This window comes from Coturnix japonica, chromosome 4 (genome assembly GCF_001577835.2).
Source record: "Coturnix japonica isolate 7356 chromosome 4, Coturnix japonica 2.1, whole genome shotgun sequence".
NCBI classification, from domain to species: Eukaryota; Metazoa; Chordata; class Aves; order Galliformes; family Phasianidae; genus Coturnix; species Coturnix japonica.
In genome coordinates this window covers 41,222,058-41,242,549 of record NC_029519.1, presented here as the reverse complement: position 1 = coordinate 41,242,549, position 20,492 = coordinate 41,222,058, and the positions used below count along the sequence as shown (strand labels likewise).

General features: G+C 45.8%; 3 protein-coding genes across 19 annotated transcripts in view; 1 reads left to right on the top strand and 2 right to left on the bottom strand.

The window, feature by feature from the left end:
* SEC31A (SEC31 homolog A, COPII coat complex component) overlaps positions 1 to 2,764 on the bottom strand; it is a 32,197-nt gene extending 29,433 nt beyond the window's left edge. For 8 of the 14 annotated variants that reach the window (XM_015861548.2, XM_015861553.2, XM_015861557.2 and 5 more), the window contains exons 1-4: positions 2,586 to 2,763; positions 2,235 to 2,402; positions 1,973 to 2,055; positions 1,541 to 1,664 (exon numbers count right to left, since the gene is read on the bottom strand). In XM_015861548.2, the coding sequence (XP_015717034.1) occupies positions 1,541 to 1,664; positions 1,973 to 2,051 (203 nt within the window). In that variant the 5' untranslated portion in view covers positions 2,052 to 2,055; positions 2,235 to 2,402; positions 2,586 to 2,763. Of the gene's footprint in view, positions 1 to 1,540; positions 1,665 to 1,972; positions 2,056 to 2,234; positions 2,403 to 2,585 lie in introns of all 14 variants that reach the window. The other 6 variants (XM_015861544.2, XM_015861546.2, XM_015861550.2 and 3 more) reach the window with 2 other exon arrangements.
* Positions 2,765 to 2,991: 227 nt separating this feature from the next.
* Positions 2,992 to 7,454, top strand: THAP9 (THAP domain containing 9). Of its 2 annotated transcripts, XM_015861561.2 has the most exons (5): positions 2,992 to 3,127; positions 3,301 to 3,496; positions 3,580 to 3,778; positions 3,861 to 4,011; positions 5,031 to 7,454. In XM_015861561.2, the coding sequence occupies exons 1-5, from the start codon at positions 3,048 to 3,050 to the stop codon at positions 6,937 to 6,939; spliced, it is 2,535 nt and encodes an 844-aa protein (XP_015717047.1). In that variant the 5' UTR covers positions 2,992 to 3,047; the 3' UTR covers positions 6,940 to 7,454. The 2 variants fall into 2 exon arrangements, with proteins under 2 accessions (XP_015717047.1, XP_015717046.1); XM_015861560.2 differs by having other exon boundaries at positions 3,011 to 3,496.
* Positions 7,455 to 8,843: 1,389 nt separating this feature from the next.
* Positions 8,844 to 20,492, bottom strand: part of LIN54 (lin-54 DREAM MuvB core complex component) — a 38,026-nt gene continuing 26,377 nt past the window's right edge. For 2 of the 3 annotated variants that reach the window (XM_015861562.2, XM_015861564.2), the window contains 9 exons: positions 18,118 to 18,334; positions 17,337 to 17,410; positions 16,996 to 17,193; positions 16,429 to 16,520; positions 15,105 to 15,176; positions 13,892 to 13,994; positions 13,562 to 13,699; positions 12,660 to 12,862; positions 8,844 to 12,202 (listed from right to left, as the gene is read on the bottom strand). In XM_015861562.2, coding sequence (XP_015717048.1) covers positions 12,001 to 12,202; positions 12,660 to 12,862; positions 13,562 to 13,699; positions 13,892 to 13,994; positions 15,105 to 15,176; positions 16,429 to 16,520; positions 16,996 to 17,193; positions 17,337 to 17,410; positions 18,118 to 18,334 — 1,299 coding nt within the window. In that variant the 3' untranslated portion in view covers positions 8,844 to 12,000. The remainder of the gene's footprint in view (positions 12,203 to 12,659; positions 12,863 to 13,561; positions 13,700 to 13,891; positions 13,995 to 15,104; positions 15,177 to 16,428; positions 16,521 to 16,995; positions 17,194 to 17,336; positions 17,411 to 18,117; positions 18,335 to 20,492) is intronic. The other variant, XM_015861563.2, reaches the window with a different exon arrangement.

Genomic DNA, 20,492 nt, shown 5'->3' with positions numbered 1-20,492 from the left:
GAACAAAAACGAATTAATCGTGTAATCGTTTTCCTTTTGCACTTTGCCCTTTTCAAGATACGGTTCTATAACAGCCCCTAGAAATTTTCCATGGGAGGACAAGTAACAGAACCTGTTACCACATTCAATTTCTGTCTATTTAATTTGTAAGTCATTTTCTGGGGGCAAAGTCAAACACTCAAAGGAAGCACTCTTAAAGGAGTTCAGCATACTGCCTGTAAGAAGTGTGTTCTGAAACCCAGTAAAGCAAAAGCCAGTTAGTAAGCTCTGAAAGTATCAGTTATATTTCAAATGGGTTAAGAAAAGGCAAAATCCAGGTTCAAACTCCTCACTCTGCCGCCAGTGGATCACTAAGGAGTATCAACAGCAGCTCTGCCCACAGCTCAGGCCTTCAGGCATTCTGTGGCTCTGCTGGCTCTTCCTCACCTCCCCACATATTACAAAAGCAATGACTGCAGGGCACTGATGGGCAAGCCCCAGCAGCAGCCAAGGGAATTATCGCTACAGAGATGACACAGATCAAAGCCAGCAGCACAACACTTTGTTTCCTCCTGCATAAGCCACTGCAACAGCTGTTTACTCAAACCAGGAAGATGTTTGTAAACAGGGCCACAGTCTCAATGCGTGCAAAAGCAGCCCTCATTTCAATCCCTCTGCATCTGATAACCAAACTTAAACCCAGGAAACCACATCTGGTAAAACTACCTGATACTGCTAGGTCTTAAATTACTGATGTGAAGTGGTTAATGGAGAATGAAGCTAAAGTTATTTCCACTCATATCAGAAGCATGGGAGATAGAAATTGCTTCTCTGTGAGGGCCAAGCAGTCACTTGGACATACTGGGGACTTGCTGTAACTGCCTGCAGCTCCGCTCAGTTTCAGTTCACCACAATTGGTTATGCTGCCCCTGAAGCTCATACGAAAAAGCCATGGATCTGCTCCAACAGTGATGAAAATTGTCGCCTTCTTCTCTACTTACCCTACACTTCCACTGTGACGAGTGGCAACCACTGCTGTGGCTACTGGAGAGCTACTGCAACCACTATGCAGGAGGACACGTGGCGCTTAGATGAGAGCGGCACAGCTTCCAAGGAGTGTAGGGTAAAGAGCTGAGAACTACCCAAAGCTGTAAGGGCAGCACAGCTTTACAGCTGCACGGGGACATATGATACCATATGCAAGACATGACCCAGTTTGCTGCAACAACTGAATTCCTTCAAAGCACCTACGTGCAAACAAGATGTGCCAGGGTACAAAATGGATAATTTCTACAGTTATATCTTGCTTTCTGCAGAATGTGAGGGGCACCCTGGGGTCAGAAGACACATTCACAGCTCCCAGCTAACAGCACAGTGAAGTCAGGGAGTGCACAAGCTGCCTGCAGCACCTGAAAGCCCCAGTTTAGTTCTTTCACAATGACACCTGAGCTGTCCCCAGCACCAAGGGCACCCAGGTGCCACCCCACTAAATACCTGCAGTCAAACACTACGCATCACTCTTTGGGCATGTACCATAGCCAACAGTCCCCATTACCGCTACCTGTGAGTGGAAGAAAAAGTGGCACACGATTTCATGTCCAGCGAAGGGTCTGATAAGTCCAACTCAAATATTTCCAGGGAAGCGTTTGTACTGAAGCTTGCATCCAACTGCTGGGCTGACGTACCTGCAAAGGAACACGATTACCAATGAGATGGAGATGTTGCACAGCAGATCGGCACAAGAGGGGACATTAAAACCACCATCCTCGCAGGAAGGACCCTGAGACAGAACCACTCTTTTTTAAATTAGTTATTAATGTGTTTTTATACAATTCTATCCACAGACCCCTGCAGGGGATTTTAGTAACCAGCACCAACAGGAAAAGCTCTGTGAGCGTCAGCCTTTCTGTGCCCCAAAGGAACCGTACAACAGTCTTCCAAGCACAGATAACCTCCCACCAGAACCGCTTAGCAGCAGCCCCCCATAACTCACCAGTCGCCAGGTAAATGGGGTGCTGCTGGGCAGGACTCCATGCCTGCATGGCAGTGCGATCGATCTCTTTCAGCTTCATCGTGCTGGAAAGATAAAAACAACGATTAAACACAAGATGAGCCCAGCAGGCAGTTTTCCCCTCACAACAGCCTGAACGGCCCCTCAGGCTGCGTGTGGCCCCGAGCCCAGTTATCGAGGGGTTATCGAGGGGTTATGGAGGGGAGCACACGCGTCATGTGGGGCACCAAAGGAGGCGATAAACCTTGTAGCTCGGGGCTGTACCCGCTCTCTGCCCGCCGTTCACCCCGTCCCGGCCGCTCCAACGTGGCAGCCGCGGCGTCTCCTCCCGCTTCCGGGCGCTCCCGGCGCCTTCCGGACGTCGGCGGGCGGGGCTTCGGCTCCTGCAACGTGGGTCAGCGCAGCCCGGGACCTGCGGGCAGGGAGACACGGGGAGACACGGGGATCAGGAGGGACCGGAACCGCAGTGCGAGGGGAGAGGGGCCGCCCGTCCTCAGGCGGACAGAGCTCGTCACGGCGTGTCGGGATGTGAACAGCACTGAGCATCATCATCGGACGGGGCGGCCCTGCTCACGGTTCTGTTCTTTCTTTATACCTGAGGGGGCTGCGAGCCCCGCGTTGTTCACCAGGGGAGCACCGCGCTGGCACGAGGCGATGCTCCGGCACTACGGAGCCAAGGGGCCGAGCGCCCGTCGGGTGCGGCCCTGCCGCCTGCCATCGCTGGGCTGCAGCAAGACAACCTGCACGCACCGCCGCGCGGCGGGAAGAAGGACTCCCGCCCCTCGCCGCGCCTTATAAAGGAGCGGGGAGCGGCGCTGCTATTGGTCGCGAGGATCGCTGCTCACCATTGGCTGCTTCCGTCCCTGCAGGCGCCGTTGATTGGTCCGATAGGCGTCTCCCTATTGCGCGTACGTCATACCGAGGCGGAAGTGCGGGGCAGCCGCTCTAATTCTACTTCCGGGGGACAAGCCGGAGAGCCAATAGAGACGCAGAACGGGAGGGCGGGCGGGAAGAGACGGCCAATGAGCGCGGGGCGGCGGCGCGCGGTGAGGACGCCATGACGCGGAGCTGCTCGGCGCTGGGATGCAGCGCGCGCGACAACGGGCGGAGCCGGGAGCGGGGCATCTCCTTCCACCAGTCAGTGACCGCGCAGCGGGCGGCACGGCGCCTTACACAGCCCTACCGCCAGACCCACCCCATTCCGCCCTACCGACCCCTTTCGGCCCTACCCAGCCCTATCCGCCCTACCGACCCCATTCCGCCCTACCGACCCCATTCCGCCCTACCCAGCCCTTTCCTCCATACCGCAGGTTCCCTGTGGACGCCGCACAGCGCCTCCAGTGGATCCGCGCCGTGAACCGCGTGGACCCCCGCAGCCGCCGTTTGTGGCTGCCCGGTCCCGGCGCCATCCTGTGCTCGCGGCACTTCGCCGAGGCCGACTTCGAGCGCTACGGGCTGCGGCGCAAGCTGCGGCGTGGAGCCGTGCCGTCCCGCTTCCCCCAGCCGGTACGTGACGGACGGGGGGTCGTATCGGCTCCCGTTGCCGCTCCGACCTCCAGCCGCGCCTAACGGCCGCCGTTCCGCCCTAGGAGCCGCCCCGCGGCCACCCGCGGAAGGTGCCGCTGCGTTGCGCGCCGCGGAGCCAGGACCACACGTACAGCCGCAGCGGGGCCGGCCCGGCATCGCCCTCCGCCGCCACCCGCCGCCTCCGCGGGCCCGTCCCTGAGCTGGCGGCGCGCCACGGGTTGCCGCGGGCCGCGCTGCGGGTGCTGCGGGCGTTGTTTCCAGGTAGGGCCCGACCCCGCCGCCCCCCACCCCCTCCTAACCACCTCTTTGCTGCCCGATCTCTCGGTGTTGTGTTTGTGAGCAGATCTGCCCCGCGCCGCACAGCACTGGAGGCGGCCCGCCGAGTACTGCCCTGCCATGAGACGGTTCGCCTGCCTGCTGCACCTCCGCCACCGCGCCGCCTACGAGCAGCTGAGGAAGGTCTTCCCCTTGCCGCATCCTGCCAGCCTGACCAAGCAAGTCTGCCCCCAGCCCTTCTGCATGTGTTTGCAGCACACCCCCTGCGTGAGCAATTGCAGGGGACACGCTGAGCTCCAAAGCGTTCTCCCACCTGTATCCGTGTGACTGGCTTAATTTAAGGACCTCAGGTGCTGCGAGGGATGTATGTGATGCAGCAGAAACAAAGGAGCACAAAGAGGCTGAGGTCCTGTGACCCCACTTAGACACACAGGCGCAGAAATAGTCTTCGGTCCGTGCTCTTAGAAGTCAGAGCGTAGACATGAGAGAAGGGAGGAATTTGCCACTTATAGGCAGGAAGAGAACTGTGAGTAATGGCCCTTAAATAGAAACAAGAGCTAAGCGAGCACCTGCTGAACTGCACCAACAGCCCAGAGAGAGTTGGACAGGGCTGTGTCCACAGGGAGCAAAAACCTTTAACATAAAAAACTGGGAAGTAGTTTTTGGAAGAAGGAAGAGACATGAAGAAAACTCGAGGAAGGGAAGGAGTGCACCAAGCAGACAGGCTGGAGGCGTGTGTTTTCTTACCTTGCCGCATGAGGATTGAGGGAAGTAGCTGAGTATTTGGAAGTGTCTCCCATAAATTAGAATCAGATGCTTCCAAAACATACAACCGAGTTGCATAACGACTAAGAGCGTGGGCTGAGAATCCATAACCTGCAGTGCTGCCAGAGGCATTAGCAAGGAGTGAAGTAACAGTGCACAGCATAAAAGTTGAAGAAAGTCACTGGCATCTCCACAGACCCTGCCTTAATGGAGGCCAGGGGACATGATGGACTGAGTAGGATTAAGCTCCAAAATCTTCTCAACCAGATTAAGGGTTGCAGGATAAAACCTTTGTGGAGAGGAGCCTGGCTTTGCTGGGCCACTGCAGTGCTCCTTTGTACTCTGCTCAGTTTCCTTTTTCTGTTGTCCTAATCTCCACTTGCATGCCTGACAGTTGTTATAATGTGGTGGCTGTTGCTTCAGTTTTCTCCGAAGCACGTTCCCTAACGACATGCTCTTTCCCCCCCCGCAGCTGGCTGTCTAACAATGCTGCCGCTCCAGGCTTCTGCAATGATATGTTCCTCCAGCTTCAAGAAAAGGTGGAGAGAGGGGAACAGGCCTACTGCCACTGTGCCCTGATGGTACGGGAAATGTCTCTGCAGAAGTGCCAGGAGTGGGACCGGCAGACCCAGCGTCTGACTGGCTTTATTGACTTGGGAGCAGGCAGCCTTGATGCTGATGAAGCTCCGCTGGCCTCAGAAGTGGTCGTTATCATGGCAGCCGGTATCTCAAGCCCTTGGAGGGCTCCCCTTGGCTACTTCTTTGTGAGCAGCGTGACTGGTTCCTTGCTGGCTCAGCTGCTCCGTCAGGCCATCAGTAAGCTCAACAACATCGGTGTCACAGTGCTGGCCGTGACGTCGGGTGCCACTGCGTACGGGGCTGAGACCGCAAGAGCTCTGGGGGTCAGGCTCAACCCCAAAAGGATCCGCTGCACTTTCCACCACCCGCCCAGCTCTGCTCACTGCATCGCTTTCTTCTTTGATGTTTGTTATGCTCTCCGGTTGATTAGGAACACGCTGCAGTACTTCCAGAAGATACAGTGGCTTGGTGACACTGTGCATTGGCATCATGTGGTGGAGCTAGCAACTTTACAGGAGGAAAAGCTGTTAAGGCCCAGGTCAGGGCATCCAGTGAGTGAAGAGACTTACCAGCTGAAGGTCAACCTTGCCACCCCGTTGTTCAGTGAGGGTGTTGCTGATGCACTGGAGCACCTCCAGAAGCTGGGCCTGGCCTCATTCCAGAACTGCGGTGGTACTGTCAAGTTTCTGCGTACAATGAGCCGTCTGTGCGATGTATTTCATGGCAGAGGCCCGTATGGCAGTGCACTGAAGGGCCCCCTGCTAGCTGCAAATTACAACAGAATCAGCCCCCTCTTCCAGGAGGCCAAGAGCTTCTTTGTTTCCTTAACAGACTCTACAGGGAGATACATTATTAAGAGCAAACGCAGACTGGGTTTTCTGAGTTTCTTGCTGAATGCTGAGAGCCTCAAATGGCTTTACAGCAACCCTGTGCTTCAAGAGGGTGCTCCTTCCCACCACTTCCTGACCTCCGCCTTCAGCCTCGACCCACTGGAGTGGTTTCTCTGGTCCCTCCGGCAAGCCTGCAGTGCTGGCAGCAGGAGCCCCACCTGTGCCATGTTTCAGGCTGCCTACCGCAAAGTACTGGCTGGCTGCAGCCTGGCGCCAGACACTCCGCACAGCACAGCAAGTATCAGCAGCTTGGACCCGTCCCTGCCTCACAGGACAGACCTTACCCTTGGCAGCATTTGTTCTCAGTATAACCCAGCTCGTGAGAGTATGCCGGCAGCAGAGCTCCCTTGTCGTGCTGGCCTTCTTTTGTGTGACTTTCCCCTGAGCAATGCACTTACAGACCTATCGCTGCACAAGCAGAGCATCACCTTTGCTGCAGGCTTAGTTGCTGAGCAATTAGCCTCCAGCTTGCGATGTGAGGCTTGTGTTGCATCCCTCTTTGAGTCAGATGGGAGCAGACTAAGGTGTGGAGCGGTGCTCTACATCAAGAAGTTACACAGACTAAGCCTGCCCTCAGCAAGTGTGCACCATGTAGCACACATTTCTGAACGAGTCCTGAGCAGGCATGGACAATTAGGAGATGACAACAAGAACTCCAAGCTACAGTATTTGTCTCTAGAACAGAACATTTTCCATGAGCTTCTGGGACAAAATCACCTCTTCCCCACCCTTTCTGAGCATTTATTTGAGGGAGGATTGCACATTGACAATCATTACACAATCTTAGTGAAGAGAATAGCAGAATGTTATTTAAATATCAGAACAAACCAAGCCCAAAAACTGAACTTAAGTTACTACTGTGGCAGGCACAGATTAAAGAGAGTGAAAGGAAAGCATTTGCTCCTATCATAGCCGGGTAGCTGCTGGTCAAGCCAAACCCATGCAAGGTCATGAATATTTATTGCTGTCTTCCACTGAGTCTGTTATGGCCAGATCCATGCAAGAGGTGCCAGCTAACCACATGGTGTCTTCCCATGATTTGCCAGGCAAAAACTGGTGATGACTTGGGACACTGTGAATGGTCTGACCCCAGTCTGAGCAAGCAAAGCAAGGAAGTCCATCTAGCAACCGTGTGAAGCAGCCAAGTATTTCATGCAACTCAGAGCCAATCAGGATAGGGAGCAGTTGCTTAAAATGCCTGGGGGAGGTGGCAAGGGACAGCGTGGTGTCTGCTCCTGATAATGGCTAGCAAAGTGCTGTGAGTGCTCTTGCTAGGAGGGGGGGATACATCTATAGTTGCAGAGTGCAGGGGATCGGTGTGCTGCTAACTTGATTTTACTATTAGGCCTGTGATAAAATAAGCTGGAACTAAGAGACTTAAAAAGGGAAAATGCTTAATAATGGAAATAAATCATATGGAAACAATATGGGACTTGAGTTGTACATAGATGCAATGATCCAAGCATGCAAGCTGTTTAAGTCTAGAAATTGGTGAAGAAGGGACTACAGCAACTGCAGAGCTAAACCCACGTGTCTTGCAATTGAGGTAATGGACATGAAGCAAACACTGTTATCATTCAAGGCACAAGGGCAGCACTACTTCATCACTTGTGCAGGAGCACCACGCATCCATGTACATGCATGATGCAGCAAGGAGCGCGTATCAGGTACCATACATGGCCCCACGAGTTCCCCTCAGTCACTGCAGCACAGTGAGCTACAACATTTGCACCGCCCGCCTCAACCTCCAGCCACAAGATGAGTCATAAGGGAGCTGGTGCTTCCTTGCTGCACATTTTTTGGCTGGATAGATGCCTGCTACCACTTCCTGTTTACATCAGAGCGAGTCTGTCTTGCTTGATGCAGAATGAGCCTCCTCCCCAAGGGGATGCTCGTAGACAAAAGATGTGCGAGAGGCTCTTACCTCCAGTGGTACCCGTGACCAGCACAGTTCATCTGTCCTGCACATCACTTCAGTACTGATGAAAGAGGTTTCAAAACACTGCTGAAGTTTCCCAGGGTTCAACAGAATTAGGCTTGAGCCAGAAGTACGTTATTAGAAAACAAAGAAAGAAAGAAAAACAAGTTGCAGTTTGCAAAGCTAAGAAAGCCATCTGATATTCAAAGAAAGCTTGACAGTTCCTATAGGAGTCCTGTACCAATTAAACATTCATTTCCAAAAATATAGGGCCAGCTGTTGCCCACCAGAAATGCTTTTGGCTGTTCTCACACCCCAGGAACTGCTCAGTATTGTAATGCTGTGGTTATCGACAGGGCATTTTCCCTACTGTGCCTGTTCATAGCCTCTCAGCAATATTTCCCTATGCAGATGTTCACCATCTCTGAAGCACCCACACTTGTGCCAGCGCTCTGCACTTCTGGAGTCCTCACAAACTCACCCAGATCACTTGGATATAATAATTTCTTCTCAGTCTCCTACTGCATCCTTGCCATCACATATATTTTCAAGTTAATGCATTATCACGTGAAATTGTGTTTACTTTCATCCTCCGTTTTCACCCCTCCTGCAGATGCTGACAATCTACGCTCACTGGAGCTGCTGCCACATCTCCAGGGCTGCTCCTGCGGCCTGATACCACCTCACAGTGCCAAGAGCCAGAACATCAGCAGCATTGTCAGCATGCATGGGGGTTGGACTCGATGTCCTCTAGAGGTCCCTTCCAACCCCTACAATTCTGTGATTCTGTGATTGTCACATGCCATGCATGGCAAGGTGCAAACGAACACTAATAACCAATGGTTAAATCCCTGGTAGGATTCAATGGTATATTCGAAAGCCAAGGCAGTACTAAACATTTACAGAATAGTATAAATGTTTATTTTCTTTGTGATTTATCCGACTTTTATTTTTTACAATATAGAAAAGTGTATTCTTTGAATAGGTCTCGTAAATATAAATTTAGTTTTTCTACTTTCAGATGTAAACAGAGCTACAAAATGAACCCTTGTCCCGTTCCCGATTATTTTCACATGACCGCATGAGTTTGTCAATCTCGTCCAGCAGTTTGATGCAAATGGCTAAGGAAGTACAAAACCCAATTCGTACATATTACACCGGTGAACAGGGAAGAGAAGAACCCCAGCTTAATATTGGAGAAAGCTTGCTCAAAACGAAGTTGAAAAACTAAGAGCTTTTGATTGCACCTCCAAAGTCTTTAGAAGCAAAATATTCTCAAGCAATGCCATCATACATAATTACAACTGTCATCTAAATTTCACAAGTTTCTGCACACTGTATATAAATACACATCACAAAAGGTGCAATTTAGAGAAAGACACATAATATATACAAAATTAACATGGATCGGAGTCTAAACAAAAGAAGGCATATTGCAATCTGTTTGAAAAATAATGCAAGTAGTTATTACTTTATTCAATTACACTAATTTACATTTATACAAATCTTACTGACATACTACATTAGGTCACTAGAAGTAAACTGAGTATCTGCACTATGTAGGTTGCTCTGAAAGTAATGCCTCTTATTTATTTCCACAGAAACTACAACAAAGAGCACAATGACACTGTTTGATAGAGCAAATTCTCAGCTTAAACACTCTTTTTCAGTCAGCCACTACACATTTTCACCAGCAGTGAATGAGAGTCTGTATGCAATGCTTGTAAAAATGTGAACCACCAAAGGTGACTGACTGTTGCTACTGTTAAAATGCACAACCACCGCCTCACTGTACTCACATCCCCCTGCTTGGTCTCCATCAACATTCAGCAAAAGTTGGTGAATGTCAATGGGTGCCACTTTTTCTGCATGGAGGAATTCAGTGACGCACCTTTGCCTCATGTGTACCTGCATGTCAGGCACCCTTCTGTCAGACTGTACCAACAGACTGTTGGCAGGAAGGTTCAACCTCTCCTGCCACACCACCACCATCTGCATCTGCTGCTGTGGGGTAGTGTAATAAAATAGGAGGCATTACTTTCAGAGCAGCCCTTGTACATGTAAGAAGTTATTGTACTGACTTAATAAACTCAAGTCTTAATTACGGAAAGAAACAAAACAGACGTTTACTTACAGAAGAGATGGATGGATTCCCTTTTCAGAGATTTGCATTAATATACTTGCGGTTTACGCTCAGGGAGATGTAACTACCAGACAGAGCCTTTCTGATAGTGACCAGCATCCAGACCTGGTCTCCAACAGTGACCTGCTGGGCCTTCCATTGCTGCTGGTCACCTTCTAAGTCCTTTGTGTCCGCAAGCCATTCTAGGGGGTACACCAGGAAAGCATGGAAGAGAAAGGGCCTTAAGCTCAGCACACAGGAGCACAGAGTGAAGGCTGGGAGCAGAAGCCTCCTTCCATCTTTTTGCCATCACACGCACATGTCGGCATTTGGTTCTGCTGCTACTTTCCCAGCTTGGCTCTGCTAGAAAACCTGGAGGAAGAGCTCTGCTGCATCTCCGTGTTTACAGATTTACATGAAGAGTACAAAATCCTTTTTGGAAAAACCTAGCTACATCGTTCAGGGAACAGAAAGAGTTATTAAAAATGCCTGCGATTAAACATGGTTATTGACATTCACATTAGTAAGTAACCTAAGAGACCGATTTTGCAAATATGTTCCACTACCAAAAAAAGTGATCTGAGACTGCCTGTAACAAATGCTGGAAAATTCTCCTGCCCCATTCTACATACAGCTCTATGTTGATGTGTGTTTTGTTGGTACACTTTTCTCCCTTTCCTTCTTGATTTTGAGCCAAAGGATCCATACATCTGTTTTAGCAGCAATCTTGATTCTGCAGCATCCTCGCTGATCATTGTGCTCTCCATCATTCTAAACATCCCTCAATAAAACCCAACAAACCCAAACACAAAACCCTTTAAAGCCAAATAAACCACCACAATTGCAAAAAGTAGCACCACGAAGACCCCCAACCAGGCTGAATGCAACATCTCCACCTGCATTTGCAGTTCAGATTCAGATTGTCCTGAGTCCTCATTAAGACAACTGTAGCGCTCTTGTCTCCACTGACTCTCAGCTTCTCAGGCTCAAACACCTTCCTATGGAAACAGCTTAATCCTAGAAAACACAAAAACCTGCACAGCACTACCTGCAGAGCAGGACTGAGCTGCTGCAGAGCTCTGAACACCAAGCTTCACCCAAGCAACAGCATCTTCCTGCTGCATAGGCAGACAGAGTAGCATTGCAGCATGGCTGTTCTTCCTCACTGTTAAGAGCAGACCACTATCTTAGCCTCTGAGTTCTGTTAAAACAAATGAACAAACAAAAACAAACATTGAACCCTCATCCATGATTATATATAAAAATTTCCATTTATTCCAGTACCTCAGAATTCCTTAGGGCCCTCTCTAGTGAGGCTCCCAAACACTTGTTGACAATAAACCAATAAACCTGCAAGCATCCACTGCATACTTGCCTGTGTATTTCACACTGTTCTGATCACTAAAGGATTATGCTGAGTCAGGTCCTGAGTGTAGGTACTACCTTCCATTTAGATGCTGATTTTTACACGTTTTCTTTCAGAAGTGACTTCGATACACAGATGCTCTTCACTGTGGGCCTGTTGCCAAAATATCTCTCTTGTTATCACATGTTTTCCTGCACAAAGCAACACAACTCTATGTACGGTAAATAATATATTATAATAATTTATATATGCCCTTCAGGCAGTTATTTTTGGGGAAAGGGAAGAAAACACCTACTCTTTTTTTTTCTTTTAAGAAACCCAAGTTAAAAGCTGTACATCAGGAAGAAAAAATGTCTTTTAGGAGTCATCTTATGTAGAAGAGAATTTAGCTAAGACTTAAAAGGCTCTAAATCTCGTTATAAAATATTTTCTTGTTTAATCTTCTGCAAGTCAATTAAAACAAGCACCAAATTAGCAAGTGTTACTAAATCCTCTATTCCAAATCAAAGTGTCCCTGTGCCTTAAGTGTTCTGTTCAGTTTGCTTCACTGTGGCTCATGTGCACGCGTCAGCAGTTCATGGCACAAGGGTCACTTTTGGACTTCCCTGCAGAGTTAATAACTCTCATCAAACAGCGTCCAAACTCCTCCAGGATCATGCGCTCCGCAGCTGCTTTCGACTTGCCCATCTTCTCAGCTTGCTCTGCCTGAGCCAGAAGGCATTCACAGGTTGCATCGGCTACCTCCTTGGTTACAAACGTGAAGGGCAGCCTGAAAAAAACAAAACAGAACATCCACTCACTCCAACAGGCAACAAATAAGCCACAGCCTCAGTCAAATACACAGGCAGGCAATTTCTGCTTTGTGTTCGCTGTCATTGAGGTACATTGCAAAACAGATTTTGAAATGCCCAGGTACACAGAAAAATAATCCAGCTTTTACTAAATGGGCAGCCTGAGGTTTATTCACACTCAGTAAAGGGATGGGCATTTCTTGTTTTCTAGCAGCGTACACTAACCACAAAAAACCAATGCTCAGTTACATGTCTGAATACGGCTATGCTTCGCACACACTAGATTTCACAGAAGACAAGTGACTCCAGTCACCTGTGTACTCCTGGTCCCACAGCTTATGCAGATAACATTCAAAGATAACAGGAACATACATGCCACACGCATCCGAAAAAGTACATTAGAGTCAAGCAAAATGGAGGACTGCGTTAACTTACTTCCCTCCACCGCTGCTGAGTGCTGGAGTTGGCCTTGTTAGAAGATCTGAGATCTGGGAAGATAACTTTGTCTTCGCTGCTGTCTGCTGCTGGACCCTAACTTCTGCAGCATCTGCTAAGTGCATCAATGTCTTTCGCTCTGGGCTTTCTTCAAAATTTTTACAGCCAACACATTTGCATATGGAGGAACACATGATTTTTGCCTGAAAGAAACAAAGAGAAGATGAGAAACCCATCACAACTTAAGACATTCTTTATGACAAACCATGGAAGAAATGTCATTTTGTCTTAGTGTCTTATTAATTAGCCACTAAAAGAAACCCTGTCTTCTCTTCAAATTCTCTTACTGAAGTGAGATGCCTTTCCAGAATTTATGCTTGGATCTGCTGCAAATCAACAGTTTCCCACTCATGTCCTTCTTTCCCAATCTGCTGTTTTCAATAGAATTGAGCAGTTAAAACTATTAGAGAGATCAGGCTGCTACCATCTCCACATCTACAGACTGTGTTGCATCAGCAGTCTGATTAAGCTTTTCCCTTTGGCTTCAACAGACATGATGAGTGTCTGTGTAATACTGTAATAACTAATAGAGCACCTAGGGACATGGTGCTGTATGTTTCTTTCTGTAGGATTTGTGGAGTCCTTTAGAAAAGACTGCTCTTTAGTAAAGGACAAATCCAAGCCTGAGTTCAGAGTTGCCACATGTTTTTAACTGAAGCTCAGGACAGAAGTGAACAACTCTGCAATGCATACAGCTTTCTAGATGTAAACCATCAGTAGGAAAAATAGACCAAAATCATTATGGCAGAGTTTCAGCACGAGGAAGGGACAAAGCCCAACAGTGAAGTTGCAGCACCAAATGGAAAAAGCCGAAGCCTTTAGGATGACATAATGCTTCTTACCTCATAACACTCACAGTAGTTTTTGAGGCATCCCGAGCGCTTACAGTTACACCCTTTGCTGTGTCGCCGATCTGACTCTCCTTCCTTTCCTTTCCCTATTTTGGGCTTGAAGGCTTCAGGGTTTCTGTCAAGGCAAGCCTGTCAATGCAGACCCAAACACCCATCAGACTTCAGAAGGCACAAGCTGCTTTTATCCCAGCTATCTTTGGAGGCAAGCTACACAGCCAGTTTTCCCATCACAATTCCACTCAGAAACATGCTAAATTTTATATGAATGGAACATGCTGTTCACTTCAACAACCTCAAAAGTAAGAAAAAAAGACTTCTCACCTTTATTGCTTTTTGTCTATCATTTTCATGGTCCAGGTTGTTATAACAATTTGTACAGTTGCAGTTATTGCAGAATTCACCATTTGCAAAGCAATCACAATACCTGAAACAGAAGACAGAGAAAGCATTAGCAAGCATGACATTACCTTGTTGTAGTACCAATGGCAGCACCAGACATTTCTAGTCTGGTGACACAAACACACCAATAAAGGTCTTGGACATCTTGTACCAAGCCCCATATGAACAAGTGGTATAAGTCTCACTCCCAGGACTAACTCTCCCAGTGCATGTCTATTTTGGCACCATGAAGGCAACAAGTGGATATGTTGTAAAACAAATTGAAGAGTAATCAACAGAACAGCTAAACCTCTTCCTGTGTACCTTGCTACCTGTGAAGCAGACAATTTTGAGACTAGGAAGTACAGGGGACACCCCAACACACAGTGTGGGGTCTGTTACATGGAAACAAACCCAAAATGCAATAATTAAACATTTCTTAAAGGAGGTTCAGAAACCATTGAATCATTTTCCTTTGAGAAACACACCACTGATTTTTTTCTTCTTTGTATAGCACTCATGGAAGCACAGATTAATATTTCCTCCTGATATTGTACAGAAATCCGCATACTGACTCTGCTTAGGTTAAAAGCAACAAAACAACTTAAGATGTTTTATATCAACTTGTTACAAACACTAAATAGAACAGTAAAAAAAAAAACAAACAACAACCAAGAGGATGACCAAGTCTTAGACTGCTTAAGAATCACTTGTCTATTTGAGTCTTTAAAACAAACACCGTTTCCCCCTCCTGAAACATAATAAAACAGGAAAAAAACAGCAAACCAAACAGCCCAATTTTGCTGTAGAACTTCACACTGTGTACCATTATTCACAGGATTTGCTGAAGTACAGCAGACATCCACTGATGATGCTGTTGGATGTAACGTCACCGACAGCAAAAATGCAACTCCAACTGCTGAGCAGAACTGGCTCAATCATGCACAAGGGTGCAAGGTTAGAAGTTCATGATATGGTAGGGTCTATACAGCTCACATAAGCTGCACAATGGCACATGCATGGCAACATCCCCATCAACGTCAACAATAACTACGCTACAAGATAGATGTAACATTTCTTACAGACAAAAACATTTTGATTCTTGGGATAAATACGGTGTCAAAAATAAGGATTAAAAATAACCAGAAGTACTTACAATTTCAAACATAAAGACTTTGTACAATTGCAAGGCTTCCGGGGCCGATTTGCAGATTCAGAAGGAATTATTCTATAGGTGAAAAAAGAGAAAGAAAAAAAGAAAGCATCTATTTATACACAGTTTGATCAGTTTCTTCCTAATTTAAATTCAAGTAAGTGGCTTGTACTACAAACTCTAACAAACCTTCATGTTCCCTTTCTGTTAGGTTTCTGACTGACAGTAAGTGACCATTATACATAGTGTTTTCCCATTTCAGAAAGAGCTGCTTATTCACTGTAAATTTGTCTGCATGTCTCTAGTAGAAATGAGGTTTAAAGCTAGAGGATGCACCTTAACTGCAATGTGCAGAGAAAGCTTCCTTAGAACATCCCTATCCATAAGAGGACTAGGTCCAAAAAAGGTTCATAGAACAGGATCACATCTTTACCTTTGCACAAGCTGGAACAAAATAAAGATAGAGTAAATCCAGAAACAATGGATAAGCAAGCCAAAATATTGCCTTGGGTTTAAAGATGAATTTCATATCAAATGTAAGCTTTAACTGCTCTTAAAAACTAGGATTTTGTGTCATTAATCTCTTTTGATGAGATTCATTCAATCCCTATCCAGCAATTTCTGCACATTTCTGGAGATTAAATCAAACCCAATCATCTGAATAGCTGCAGCTGGATTAGGGATTAGTTTGCATCATAGTTTTGGTTGCAGCATCAAAAAGCACCTTGGTGTACACAGCTTCCAGCAAACAATAACACAAAAACAACAGCAACTAAGTCAGCTGGCTCAGCACAGTGAAAATAATCCATGTCAGCTGTTGTTTTCATCATTTTCAGAAGAAAAATACAAGACTGAAAAGAACCCTAAGCCTACTGCTAGGATCCTTTTCAGGTTTCAGTTGCATTTTGCTGCTCAGTTAGATTTTTGTGCATGCTAAACTTGATGCTCCTGTTTTGCTAAGCACTTCTTTCTAGCAATGTCAAGAAATAGTCTTTAGTTCCCAGGAACTGATGCAGGATGAGGAACAAGCACCAGGGGAACCTTCAGGTAAATTTTCTGCTACATGAGCTGGGGGCTGGAAAGGCTTTGATTAAGAGACTGGCTCACCCGTTCGTTAGATGCATCTCTTTCTAGTCAGAGGTGGTAACATCAACATAGTATGCTTTATTTTTTTAGAAACCACACAAAATTCTGAAGAAAAAAAAGCCAAAACACCACGCCAACAGCGCTGAAAGCAGCAGCAAGTTCAGCAGACTATATGCAGTGGTTTTGTTGTTGTCTTTTCCCTCTCCCCTCCCCTCACCAGCCCTCTTTGTAAAATACTCACCCATTGAATGGTAGCCGTGCTTGGGACTGGATACTGGATGTCCCAGTGAAGCCAGTGTTGCTTGCTATAGATACGTATGATGATTGCTGTAGCTAACAAAACACAAAGGTAACATATATTGCACAGGGTAACGTGAAAGAAATTGAAGCATGCTTAATAGCATTTGTAGACACTCTTATAAATAGCTTTCCAGATATTGTTCTGAAAATAATATGTTTGTAAACACAGACTTTGAGATTGGCAGAAGTTGGTATCATTTACTTTAAGAGAAGTGGACAGGAAGGACACAAGTACTGCTTTTTTTAGGACAAACTATAGCTTTAACAAAACCAAAATGGAACCAAAGATTAAAGCTGGTACCAGGGATGCCACAGGCTGGTAGAACAGACTGGCTAATCAGCCTTGAGCAGCAGGTTTTATTTATTCTCCTTTTCAATTGTCAACACTGACTAGATTTTGAGAAAGAATATGACTAACCCCTTGTTGAGGAGCAAGAACTTTCAAAAGGACAGCAGTATGTCCCATAACAGCACTGCTTTGTTATTTATCTCTGGATTAAGACCATACCTGTGTAACATACTGAGCTGGAAGGACTGCATAGCCAACATTTCCTGTGCCAGGTGCTGGTGCCAGTACAGTGCCTGGGGGCAGGTTAGTGAGGTTGGGCTGTATCTGTGGCAGTGGAGTGGCTGGCATAATTAGTCTTTGTTGGGGCTGACTTGTTGTAACTATCTGGGAAGTTGGGTTGATGGGTTTGGGCACCACCTGGAAACAAAGTAAGACTTCATGAAAAAAGAATATTCCTCCAGAATATATTTGTATTAATAGAACATTTCATGGCTGTTCTGGAATTGGACTTTTCCTTTCACCTGAAACAAGTCAGTAACATGTACTTATGCTGAGCTTACCTGTTTCACAGTCTGTGCTGGCACTATGGGAACAGACATCCGCACCGGGGTTGCATTCACCACCACTGGCTTTGCTGGTAACAAGACAACATCAGATCAACACACATTATTCACTCAGTCCACAGTTGAAACCTCAATACTTTCATGCGTACAGAATGTAGGGATAATTAATCTCTGCATACTTGCAGTACTGACCAAACTCATAGGTACTTTTCGGACGGAAGTGTTAGATACTATGTAAACAGTTATTTACAGAAGCATACATGCATATTTCATAGCAATGGTTTAAAAAACAGCTTAGATGCTGAGATCCTCTGGACTCTCTTTCCTGCTGCCAAGAAGAAACTACAAAACCACAGCTTGTTTTGACACCTTCATTCCATAGCAGCTTCAAAAAGCATGGACGGAAACCAGTAGAGAAATTTGACACTTCCAACACATTTTATACTGTAGGATTTTAACACTGCAGCATTTTGCCAAGATACGTATGGACTGCCATGGCTTCACATCTTTAACATGAAAACCTGGGACCTGCCACAAGTCATCCACAAAATTGGTGTAATACAAGCAAAAGCAACTTAAATAGCTCCAGGTGTTCATGCCCAACAGATCAACTTGTTACAGAGGGACTCTTTCCACATACAAACCTGGGCTACCACAAAAGGTACCGGTACATCTGGTAGTTTGGAAACATTTCTATTAAGTGACTATTTTAATCCTCAAAAGGCAAACTAGGAAAATGAAGAAAAACTTCAGGTAACACATTAGCACTAGCACTTACCCTGCTGGAGAGGCTGTGTATTCGTACTGGGATTCTGACTGGCCGACTGGGTTGAACTACTGGCTGTTGTGGCGGTAACAAGTCTGACATAATGGAACTTGCTTCCAGGTACCTGAATCTGCTGAACATTCGGAGCAGTTGCCAAGGGAATAATTGTCTTGAATTGAGATGTACCCACTCCTCCTACAGTAATGGCCTGTACTGCTGATTTCACAGCCTATTAAACCAAGAGAGCATAAGGTTACTTTTACTAAGAGTGAAAGAACACCACCATATTTATTCCTCAATTGGTTAGCGAGGAACTCTTCAATCCATTAGCATCCATGAGAACCAAATCACTTATCCCTGATTATTCTGATTTCTGGAGTAAGAAGAACACATTAAATGCCACTCCAATTCTGGAGCAAAGCAAGCTCAGCTCCATTTACAATTATTTACAGTAAACTCCTGAGTAAAGTAACATTTGCCTAAAAATGGTAAATCAGTTTATTTCTCAAGATACAGTGTATGCCAAATCAGACATCAGCTAAGAGGACTTGGTATTCAAAAAATCAGGCAGGAATCAAAAATATACCTACTAATAAATAAAACAACATAGTGAGAACTCCTTGCAGAACTGTTCATGCTAGACTGCACTAAGATTTACCTCTGTGTGTACAGATATGTCCTGCTGGACAGATTGTGATGAATACACACAAATCATTGTACAGCCAAAGTAGAAATGGAACTGAGTCCATATATTGATTAATGAAGAGATGAGAAGGCAGTTAGGCTGCAAAATGAAAAAGGCAAGAACAATGAAGAGCAGCAAAACAATTTACTAAATAATAAAAGCAAGAAGGAGAAAGAATTGGATTTTCAGCACACTTGCACTGCCTCACAGCTGGGAGAGCAGTACATCTAGAATTCACAAGACTCCATCCTCCCAATTTCTCTCAAACTACAAAATGATGACAGTCATGTTCATTATATTTGTACACCTCGATAACTGTATGAGATTGGTAACAGCCTCTTTCTGGTGAACTCAAACATGGGTTAATCTCTTCTGCTCTCTTGTTCTCAGTCACTTCAACTATTTATTGGAGTTCAACTATTTATTCTCAATATCTACTAAAATTGATATTAGTATGTCACTGTCAACTGTGTTAAATCTTTGTGGTAAATTTGATTGATACAACAATATGACATTTTTAGAACCTTTAGAACCTTTTCCTAGGTGTTGATAGCTACAGGAATAAAATCTCACTTTACACATACTTCACTAGAGATACAAGTGCAGTCTTTTAGAGAAGTTGTTTTTTTAGAAGGGGGATGGTGGTGGTGGAGGATGCATAGATATTTAAAAGTACTGAAATTTCAACAGCACTCACAGTCTGCAAGCACAGTCACAGCGTTTTATTACGGAGAGACCAGCTTAGGCAAAGTTCCATCTAGCACATAAATCGCTGACTGTCATCCAACAACTGGGAAAATAATATTTAAGTGATGGCTCTTCAAAGGGCATGTCCTTGAGCCCTATGAAGCCAGGAGAAATCCTTACGTTTCAGACAGCTTTAGATCACATCTCAATATGCACACTACATAGGAATCTCAGACTGGTCACTCAGATTGGTTGCTTGCACAAGAGTGATTTTATGTTTTAACAACTTTTTAAAACAATCTTGCCATTTTTACTTTGAAATGTCAAATCGTGCTGGTGTTTATGTCCCCATTTTACCATTCCTATTAACAGAAACAATACTAAGACTATCAACATCTGATGGAGCTTTGGGTCTTTTGCAGTGCATATAACTGTTAAGACTCCCTGCAATAGCCACCTTTCTCATTTACACTTGCGCACTGTCCTTTGTGTTTATCATAACAGGAATACAGACATTAAGATGGAAAAAGATTCCCCTAAGATGACAAAGGGGGTTAAAAAAAACCAAACTGTAGTTTGTGAAACAGCTCAATTCTGTCTTCTTTTATTAATGCAAGTTAACTTAGAAAAATTAATAGGGAGAATCTCGGTATTTTTCTAGTAATAAAGTAACTGATTCATAATTCTGCAGGTCTCAGAGCACAGAGTTTTGCTTACTAGACCCATACCAAAATATGAAGTGAGGCTTGCAACAAACAAACACCCAGAAAGCAGCAGTTCATTGTTGGAAAAGAATCAATTACTCCAAGACTTCTGCCTTCTATCACAGCATGTCTTTAAGATGACATGAGAAATATAATATACAGATACAAGAGTTAGCTCCAAGTGAAGCTTTTCCAGATTGGACACCCATTTTTTCCTATGTGTACACCCTTGGCTGTCAGCCATAGCCAGCCTGTACCTCCATGGGAGGACCACCCGTTCCTCTGCCAACTTGAACAAAAGCCTTTACAAA

Coding starts and splice junctions, on each gene's coding strand:
- THAP9 (XM_015861560.2), top strand. CDS start 3,074: ATGCAGCGCGCGCGACAACGGGCGGAGCCGGGAGCGGGGCATCTCCTT. Junction 3,497..3,579: donor CGTCCCGCTTCCCCCAGCCG/GTACGTGACGGA, acceptor GTTCCGCCCTAG/GAGCCGCCCCGCGGCCACCC. Junction 3,779..3,860: donor GCTGCGGGCGTTGTTTCCAG/GTAGGGCCCGAC, acceptor GTTTGTGAGCAG/ATCTGCCCCGCGCCGCACAG.